General features: G+C 41.6%; 1 protein-coding gene across 1 annotated transcript; it reads left to right on the top strand.

Annotated features, from left to right (window-relative positions):
* Positions 1-232: 232 nt before the first annotated feature.
* Positions 233-9,932, top strand: TUB (TUB bipartite transcription factor). Its single transcript, XM_072421580.1, has 7 exons — positions 233-296; positions 1,279-1,419; positions 5,439-5,603; positions 7,118-7,239; positions 7,939-8,037; positions 8,806-8,977; positions 9,283-9,932. Exons 1-7 carry the CDS (start codon positions 233-235, stop codon positions 9,414-9,416), a joined length of 897 nt encoding a protein of 298 aa, XP_072277681.1. The 3' UTR covers positions 9,417-9,932.
* Positions 9,933-10,556: the final 624 nt, after the last annotated feature.

The following is a 10,556-nucleotide window of genomic DNA, read 5'->3' as shown; positions in this document are numbered from 1 at the left end:
TATGGATCAGTTTTTTTTTAGGTGGCACTAGGTATAGATAAATTTTTTTATGGGTGGCACTCGGTATAGATCAGTTTTTTATGGGTGGCACTAGGTATGGATCAGTTTTTTTATAGGTGGCACTCGGTATGGATCAGTTTTTTATAGGTGGCACTAGGTATCAATCAGTTTTTTTTATAGGTGGCAATAGGTATGGATCAGTTTTTTCATGGCTACCAGTTTTCCCGGAATCATGAATGGTTCAGTTGTCTCAGACTGGCAGCAGATAGAGCTTGGGTTCCTGTACCTGATACCAGGTATGACTCGATTCTTCTTGGTAATCAGGTATAGATCAGTTTTCTCTGGCTGCCAAAGTAGGGCTCAGCTTTCCATGTTACCCCAGGTACAGCTTAGTTTTCTCTGTCTGGGACCAGGCATGGTTTAGTTTTTGGCATCAGGTATGGTTGTATGTGGTTAGCACCAGGTATGGCTCAGGTTTATATAATCAGCACTAGTTATTGCTCAGGTTTCACTGGCTGGAATTAGGTAAAGCTCCGTTTATTCAAAGCTGACAGCAGGTATGGCTCAGTTTTTCTTGTGTGGCCTCAGATATGGTTCAGTTGTGACTGATAGCGGGACTGGTTGGTTTTCTATAGCTGATACCAGAGATTACCAAACTTTCCACAGCAGGAATCATGTATGGCCCAGTTTTCCATGGCTGCCGCCAGGTATAGCTTAATTTTCTATTGCTGACATAAGGCACAAATCCCCTTGAGTGGTACCTGGTACGGCTTTGGATTCCATGGCAGGCACTCGGTATGGCTTAGTTTTGGTATGATTAACACTTGATATGGTTTAGTTTCCTATGGCTGGCACCAGGAAGTTTCACATGATGTGTGCCATTCATCTTTGATTCTTTCAATCTAGATTGTTATATAGAAATCTAATATTTCCTTACTAATCCACAGTTCTATCCTTACATATGATCATGTTCTGCATCTCGATCATCTTATAAACTCCCAAGTTATCCTCTTGTAATATAAGTGGATTATTTCCTCGTTGCACCGGTTTCTGCTGTTCATTTTATTTTTTTACAAGAATCAACACTTTGAAATAAATGAATACAAAACCATACCTGTTCTTTGTTGTGTGGGGTCCAAGTTGTATGGGGTGGTGGTGTGGGGGGAGTCGGGGGCTCAAACAACAAGGTGAAGCAGAATATATTGTTCATGCAAATGAAATGATTTTATTGTGATTTGATCTTCTCTCTGTCTGTCCATTTCACTGATCACTGAGCAGTACAGGAGGCCGAGCAGGAGGACCCGCAGGTGGTAACAGAGGCACAACCTCCAAAATCTACCAAAAAAACCAAGGCAGCGGGTGCAGCGGCGAGTTGCCCGTCTGGCAGTGCCAGAAAAGAAAAAAAGGGAAAGCAGAAAGGTCAGCCGCATGCCCCAAAAACCCTCATTGTGAGCCCATGTTGCATGTTATTCCATCCATCTGTGTATGCGCTCCCTGATCGGGCAGCACAGCATGAACCATGGACCCCCTTATACATGGAAAGTTCCCCTGTCACATTTCCCATTATAGATTGTGCTGTGATGTATGCCAGACTTCAGCTGATTACATCTAATCAGATTTATTCAGTAATAAAGAATAATACATTATAATGTACAAAGTGCACTAACCCAATCAGGGCTTACCTATCACTGACCTGACTACAGACAGCTGCAATCCGATTGGCTGTGGGTTCCTTGCCTTTTGTATATAATTTGGGCAGAATTATACCATGTGAGGGCAGATAATATATATTGTCATTTCTCTGATTGAAATAATCATTGGGTTCTCATGTCTCCTTTGGTGGCTCATTGGTTAGCACTCCGGCCTTTGCAGCGCTGGGTCCCAGGTTTGAATCCTGGACAGGACTGCATGGAGTTTGCAGGTTCTCAGCTGTCAGTGTAATTATGTTGGTTATATAGAGGAATTCGGAATGTGGATCTTAACTTATTTTTTTCTGGGATATTGTGGGGAATGGTTAATCTGCCAGTGTGTGTCTGTATCAGTAATAGGACAGCAAAAAAAAAAAAAAAATCAAAAAGAAAAAACTTTCTGACTCCTAAAATCCTTCTATGCTACTTCCCAAACAGCGATCTTTATCAGTTTTATCTTTTCATGCAATTGGATTCTGAACTTAGAGATTGGAGTGCAGAGATCCCTATCATGGCCGAGCATTTGATAGAAAAGATGTAAAAGTTAAAAGTGAAAAGATAAAATGTCAGCCATTACAGATATTGTGGATTTGTAAAGTGTTAAATCTCAGAAAGATTGTGAAAAGCAGACAAATTATCACAATTATTAAACACAATTTACCGAAATCTGTTTATAATGGAAGTTTATGGCACGTTGATTATGTCAAAACTTCTACATTGTTTTGTGTATGGAAAGGTAAATTAGGCTGTATAGAAAGAAAAAGAACACTAAATTGTTAATATTGGTATCTGCAAACTATTCTCATCCATCTCAGGAGATTTCATAAAACTCAAAGTCTTCCATAGTCAACAATCCAACTCAGCTTCTGCTACAAAGGAAGTCTGAATCCTTCTCTTTAAATGAGAGGTGAACACAAATTGCATAAATCTTTACGTATAGAAAACTCTCTTGATGGTTTTGAGTTTCCAGAAATAATCGATACATAGTTATAAAGTTAGGTTGAAAAAAAGACATAAATCCATCAAGTTCAACCGCTAGAGAAATAAACAAATCCCGAATAAAACCAAATGGACATGACCCAGGGGAAGGCAAAAAACCCATATAAAGCCCCAGTACAATTTACTCCAACAAAGGGAAAAAAATTCCTTCCTGATCCCATTAGACAATCGGATGTTCCCTGGATCAGCAGTCTCTGTTATCTTTACTTTAAATCCTTAATCCCCGGTTATATTCTGTGCTTCTAGAAATCATCCAGCTTTTTCTTAAAGCAATCTATATTAGTTGGTGAAACTACTTCCTGAGGGAGCCGATTCCACATTTTCACAGACCTTACAGTGAAGAATCCCTTCCTTATCCGGAGCTTAAACTTCTTTTCCTCCAGACACAAAGAGCGCCCCCTTGTGCTTTGTAATGATCTTACAGTAGATAGTTGGGATGAGAGTTCTTTATATGGACGATTTATATGTACTGTATAAATAAAAGTATTTGTGAATGAGTTAGATTACTATAATGAATAGAGCCAAAGAGAACTCATGGTGTTTTCTAGCAATTTAAATAGGAGGATAAAAGCACTATGTATTGAGGGTCTGCCTTCTCCTTTATCAGGACTGGATAGAGTTCAGAGGCTGGAAATGTCACTGCAATTATAAGAGTATTAACAACCATCAACTTTCTGTGACTGGGCAGACAGATTTTTGTAATCATCCATCATGTGTATCCACAAACATATACAAATCATTTTTGTCTATAATAATTTTGTCCCTTCTTTAGTTGCTTAGTTGCTTTTTGTTGTTCTTCCAAGACAGTATTTTATAATTTGGTATGTAATATTAAACCCACACAACGCAAAATGATGAATTAGATACTTGACAGAAAGCAGTGTTAGGGCAAAAAAATTCAGAGACAAAATGATTATGGTGCCAGAGAAATCCAAGTCCAAATAGAGAGGAGCAAGAGCATGTATCCCACCACCAACCCCCCCACCCCCAGCCATATCATACTGCTCTGGAATGTGGCTTGCCAAAAAAAGAAAGGGACAAAAGTGAGGGAGCCTATTTTAATCTGAAAGGCCACTTTGATGTGGTTGAGTGTGTCCCCATATATTCATCCGTCACCCTGTTGAATCAGTACAGGGGTACATAGCACTTCTTACTCGATCTCAGGATTACGATGGACCTATAAAAAAAAAAAAAACACAATAGAAAAAAAATATTTGTATTTTTTTAATGAATAAGTACCTGTGGTCCAGTGGTGTCCAAATATGAGATCACACAATGCTCTATCCAGTGCCAGCTGCTCCCCATTGCACAATGACAGGAGCTCCACAGAGGTACATAATAAATGGTTGGAGTCCTGCATTGTCCTGCATTGTGTCCTGTGTGTGGCCAATCTAGCTGGTGACCATTGACAGCTGTTATTGTCTTCTGGCTGGATTGGCTGGCTGAGCTTATTGACAAGTATATCTTCATGATATCTGGACAATATCCTCAGATTTCAAGTTCCAACTGTGAGCTCTCTGTGTACGTTGTATATGTATTATATAGATGGTAAATACCACCATGGCCTTTGCACATTCTGTGCTGCTTTGCATGCTGTGATATTTGTTCTTTGTCAGATTGCACAACGTCTCTTGCATGTTCATGTGAGGGCCCGAAGTGCCATTTCTCATTGCATGGTATACTCTCTATTTTACATTATTGTAATTGTAACAAGTGAGCATGTGCTGTGTCTCCACTACACCAAGGACCAGTAAATGATAAATATATGTATTTATATTTATAGGGGTTAATTGATCAATCCACAAAGTCCATCTCCTCTTCATCCCTTGCCTGTCCCTTCCTCATCCATCTTTCCCTCATTTTTCACCCTTTATTCCTTTAATACCTTCCTCGCCCATCACTCCCATCACACATCTATCCCCGTCACTCCCTCTTGCCTCATCATCCATCTTTTTCCTGTCTGTCCCTCATCTCTCAGCCTTTCCTCATGCCATCGTTATCCTTCATTTATCCATCTTATGCTTCCTCCCCATGTTGATCCCTTCTTCATCACTCACCCATCCCCCCCAATGACCCATCCTTCCCTTCTTCATCCGTCATGGTTCTAGATGCCTTCTGGTCCACAGATGTTATTTCTGATATCAGGGTGGGGTTCTGGCACCTTGTGTATGCTTGTTCTGGGTCAGTGACTTGTGGAGCATTGAAGCCAAGCAAACAGAATTTTCAGGAGGACCCACAGTGCCAGCCGTTCTCTCAGCAGAAGTGTACAAAGATAATTAATTGCTTTTATATGGAGCGGCTTTATATTTCCTTTGAATTGACTTATTATTTGGCTCATATGAGATGTTTATGGTTGGACAAATAAAGCTAACACACTAGAAGAAGAATTTTTATTTTCACAAATGTGAGATTTTATTTAATTCCGGGTGACACGACGTCTTTGTACAACAAAAGGAACTGAAGAATAATAATACACCTTGAAGGGTTTCATATCTCAGGCTACTTCTTGTATGATGCGTCAAGACTCCTCTGCATTCCTTAGGGTAGCGTGGTGGGAATGCGTTGGAGGGGATTAATGCTTACAAAGTAAAGTTCCTTTTGATATAAAAGACATTGTGTCCCCGCGTATTATCCACTTCCCACAAAACGCATCAAAAGAAGCTTTTCGCAAATAAAGTTGCAATTGACAACAACCTTCCATGGGCCACAAAAAGCCGATAGAACGAGCTGACCTCTCATTTTTCCCTACAGGGATCGACGGTCCGGCCGCTTTCCAGGATGAATCCCAGGACACGGGGAGCCACGTACAGATCCTGACGGTGGGCCAATCCCCCCAGGAGGAGGATGAGAAGGAGTCTGCGAGCGGCGGGCAATCACAAAGCAAGCAGGACCTGAGAGTCACCATGCAAAAGAAAGGTCAGCAAAAAATATTTGTCTTCCAGTGGATGAATGAGCCATGGGTGAGATTATAGCAAACTTTCACCCTCACTGGTCACATGACCCTCCAGCTGCAACATTGTATATCATTGTAACAATGTAACAACACAGCTGAGTTCTCTAATGAAACAAATTTATTCTCATTTTCTGAAACAGTTCTGGGAAATCAGCTCCCTTCATCAGGTCCCAGAAGTATTAATACCCAGAGATAATTTTATTATACTCCATGCCTCCAATCCCATACAAGTTTTATCATGATAATGTTATTTCAGGAGGTGTTTTCACTATTTTTAAACCTGCAGCTTGAATTTACAACGGATTCTTCCATGAAGCTCCATATTTAGTCTCTTCTAGTGATAGGGTGACAACGCTCTGCCCTGTCTCCCAGGTATTCTCCTGGGTTGTCACCCTGTCACATTGCTTTCTGATTTACATTACAAGTGGTTGTATCAGCACACATTACACAGGCAGCGTGTGATGATGACGGGTCGGTGTGCAATGTATGGAGGAGCTGAGCGTGTTTCCTTCGCGTCTGAATGACATGCTTTCATTGTCAGAATATAATTTCACTATAATGCTGGAAATGCATTGCACGGAGTGAATAAAAAATATAAGCAAGCTGTCCTTGATATAAATAGCTGGAAGCCTGGATGCAGCGCCTGTACTGCGGCATGATGGGAAAATGCCGCCCGCTGTGTCTGGCACCAGCCGTGTCACCCAATCTGTAATTCTTCCTGTGAACTCCCCGGCTCTGTGCCATTGTTCCCTCCATCAGTCCCTACGAATAACTTGCAGGCTGATTGGTAACCGTGGTGCTGCTTCTGCTGGTCATATATGGAGCAATCTGCGATCAATCCAGAGAGAAGCGATCCCTAAGAAGCACGGGCCTGACCTTCCCGTCTGAATGATACAATTTCATCTGTGAACATGGAATGGGTTTCCTAAAAGTCATTTGCTATTTGTTAGCAACTGTTATATGTCCTGGGCCAAATGCATTCCAGGTTTGCTGGATCACCCAGGTTCACCGATGAAAGTGTATCCTCTCCAGCCTTGAAGAGCTTTAATAAATCAGACCCACTTAATGAAGAAACACACAGAGTGTTCTGCACAAAATAAATCTGAACTCTTTATTGGTTTCCCATCACCCACACAGATATTTGAGTGGTTGACAATATTATTCTGCTAATAATCAAAAAAATGGAAAATCTTTAGTTTGCAATTCTTTGGATAATTTGCTTTGCATTTAATAAACAATTATTTTTTCATATTGATACTGGGTGTCCTCCAAAAGACAAACCCGATTTACAGATTGTAAATAATTTCCCAGCTAGACAAGGCTGAAAAGTGTAAATCTTAGATCTGGATGGACAGGACTACAAATTCCCTGGCTGATATAACAACCTATTTATTAATTTTTTATCTGTTAGTCTGGAGATCGGCAATAAAATGATTTGCTTGTACCTGGCATCCAATCCTCTCCTGTGCCCCCCCAGGTATATCGAGCAGCATGAACTTCGATGAGGAAGGTGATGAGGAAGATGAGGACAGCTCGAGTTCCTCGCAACTAAACAGCAACACCAGGCCCGGCTCCGCCACCAGCAAAAAGTCTAACAAGGTGAGAAGCTTCCTTCTGATTGGCTGTGGGACTGAGACCAAAGGGCATTGTGGGATGACGTGCCAGTAAGTGCCAGATCTGTATGGACCAATCTCAGGCAGAGATGAAAGGAAAAAATTGTTTTTAAACTTCTTGAATTATCCATCAGATCTAAGAGAAATGATTTGTTTTTCACAATGTAAGAGCAGATATAACAGGTTGGTTTATATCTCTATATTAAATACATGATTGGTTATCTGAAGATCCAATGCAGAACATTCTGCGTCCTGTGCAGCTACTGAATCTAATAAAGCCGGAGTCATTACTGTGCTGACCTGTGATCATTGACACAAGGTGTACAGCGCTTTTTCTCTTAGTTTAGTGAATGAGAGTGAATTTTGTGCAAGGGAAATAAAAAATCTGATTTTTGTTTGCATGTGATTGGATGATTAAAGTAACCAAAACTTCATCTTCTCCCTAAAAATGAAAGTTTACTTTGCCAAGTGAACAGTTTGTATACTTTTCAGAAAAAACAATTTCAAACCTTCACATTTAAAAATAAATAAAACAAGAAAACAACAAAATATTTATATGTAATAGTTCACATACAGTATATCTGTTATCAATTTTTTACATACAAATAAAACATCAAATTAATATTAAACTCTCCACCTAAATCGAAATCAATGAATTTGATGCAAAATATTTTGTCTTTGACAGGAAACCAATGTTTTAGGCTTTAAAGGACCTCGAAAAATGAGTGTGATAATTCCGGGGATGAACATGGACCATGAAAGGGTTTCTATAAGACCAAGAAACGTGAGTTCAGATCTTTTGATCTTCGATTTTGTAAGTTTTATTTTTTAATCTTTCCACAAATCACAAATTACACTAAATATTATTATTATGGAATAGTATTTATATAGCGCCAGCATATTACGCAGCGTTGTACATTAAATAGAGGTTGCAAATGACACAGACAGTGACACGGGAGGAGGAGAGGACCCTGACCCATAGAGCTTACAATCTAAGGTGGAATGAATTCTGAAGAGTGAAACCACCTGATGGCTTTGATTAATCTGTTCATTGGGGAATCTGTTGGTGAAATCTTTCCTGGTCCGTGCTGTGCCCAGTATGAGGGGCCCCCACCACCCCCAGTTCTGTACCCCTGCTGTGACCATTATGTTTTATTCTTCATTAGTTTTATATTCTTGGGAATGCGGGATATGTATAATAGAATAAGAAATTACCTTTTTATTTAGGTTCGTTCAGTAACCAAACCCTTAGAAAAGGAAATATGATGAACACATTAACTGAACGTATAGTTCTAAATACAATCTAGTCTCACAGAAGGAAGGAAGAAAACGTCAGCAGGTTGCCATTCGGTGGTCCACAAGAAAATTTTGGTGGTCCGCGGCTCTGACCGATGCAATAAGTGGTCCGTAACATCCAAAAGATTGGCAACCACTGCCCAACTCACATCTAGCACTGGTAGACCAACATTGTTTGTACACCCCGACCCCCTGACTTCACTCAATGCTGGGGATGAGGGATTTCTGTCTCACTTCCATCATTCTTTTGCTGCAGGAACACGAGACGCTTCTCTCCCGATGGCAGAACAAGAGCACGGAGAGCGTCATAGAACTGCACAACAAAACGCCCGTCTGGAACGATGACACCCAGTCCTACGTCCTGAACTTCCACGGCCGCGTCACGCAGGCTTCTGTGAAGAATTTCCAAATTATACACGACAATGATCGTGAGTATCCATAACAGAATCTGGGGGGAGGGGAATGGCAAGGCACGGTGTTGGTGCAGCACTACTAAGCATAAAACTTCAAAGGATGAGGTGACCCCCCAGGTACATAGCGAGGTGCAATCTGTGCAAGGAAACAATGAGCCTGGTTTAGGAAAGATAGACAACCTGGGTGATCCAGCAAGGTTCAGTGACAACGTGTAACATTCACATACAACATGTAACATTCACCTATGTGTATATTTGCATTCACCTGTTGACCTGCTCATTTTTTAATAGCTTGACCCTCGGCTTTTTTCTTTTTTCAGCGGACTACATTGTCATGCAGTTTGGCCGCGTCGCTGAGGATGTGTTTACAATGGACTACAATTACCCCATGTGCGCCCTGCAGGCGTTCGCCATAGCCCTGTCCAGCTTTGACAGCAAACTGGCCTGCGAGTAACGGAAAATCTGTCTGAAAAAACCTCCAAACCGCGGCCGCCTACTTGTGTCTTACTGTCCCTGATCTCCGGGCCCGATAGACTCTGATCAGTGTATTTTGTTCTGTTGCCATATGTGAAGAGGGAAAAAAACAAAAAGTTTAGTGTTTACACGCGCCTAGATTTCTATTTCCGGAAAGTCTTTTTGTAAATAGGTTGGGTCGCTCGCTGAGCGCATTGTTATACTTTCATTAGGGAACGTCATGCTGGTGGCACCGTCGTGGAAATGCTCGTTCTATTTTTGTATTTGTTTCTCGTTGGGGGAGGTCGCTGGGTTTTGGTGAGGGGGACTCAGAGCTTTAACCAAACCCGCAGACAGGGGACGCATGGCCGCCGACTTGCTAAGCAGCTGACCCCCTCTGCCATCTGTTTAGTAAGGCCGGGGAACCCTCTGCCCTCCAGCCGCTGAGGGGTAACAAAGCTCAGCACCTGGACTGCGCCTTTTATTTGTATTTTATTAAAACCTGCAACAAAAAGTTCCTGTGTGTGAAAGAACTCCCAATAACGTCCTTATCGCATTTTATATCCAAGATGATCGCATTTTTATCCTTCCAGGCAAACTCTGCAACCCTGCACCTGGCAGAGCTTAAATCTCCAGCCGGGAATTGTATGGAGCTCTTTATGTGTAGAGCTGAAACGCTGAATGTTTGTACGCTGCAACCCTAAGCCTCCGCCATTTTTGTTGCTTTGGTTTTAGAAAATATTTTCTGGAGAAATAATTGCAGCAATTTATGAATCTTTTGTGTGAGCAAAGAGGAATCGCATTCTGTGCAAACTGTTCTATAGGGACCGCTGACATATCAGACGGGAGGGGGGGGGGGTTCTTCCCTTTTTGGGTTGCTGTGAGTGTCTATAAAGCACCAAATCCTACATTGTATGGCCAACAGTATGAAGACACCTGGCCATCACACCTACTATAGGGCCAGATGTATGTCACTCAATGATGGGGTCCAGGGGATCCCCCATCATACAAAGACATTGCACACAATTGTGCGCTTCCAGCCTTGTGGTCACAGTTTGGTGAAGCCCTTTTATCGCCCCCCTTGACTGTGCCCCCGGGTACAAAGCCCCCTCCATACAGACATGGGGTCACCAGTTTGGTG

The sequence above is a fragment of the Pyxicephalus adspersus genome, chromosome 9, assembly GCF_032062135.1.
Source record: "Pyxicephalus adspersus chromosome 9, UCB_Pads_2.0, whole genome shotgun sequence".
In the NCBI taxonomy this organism is placed as follows: Eukaryota; Metazoa; Chordata; class Amphibia; order Anura; family Pyxicephalidae; genus Pyxicephalus; species Pyxicephalus adspersus.
Note: the sequence above shows the minus strand (reverse complement) of the source record. Positions and strands in the feature narration are given on the sequence as shown.

Coding starts and splice junctions, on each gene's coding strand:
- TUB (XM_072421580.1), top strand. CDS start 233: ATGAATGGTTCAGTTGTCTCAGACTGGCAGCAGATAGAGCTTGGGTTC. Junction 8,038..8,805: donor TTTCTATAAGACCAAGAAAC/GTGAGTTCAGAT, acceptor CTTTTGCTGCAG/GAACACGAGACGCTTCTCTC. Junction 8,978..9,282: donor AATTATACACGACAATGATC/GTGAGTATCCAT, acceptor TTCTTTTTTCAG/CGGACTACATTGTCATGCAG.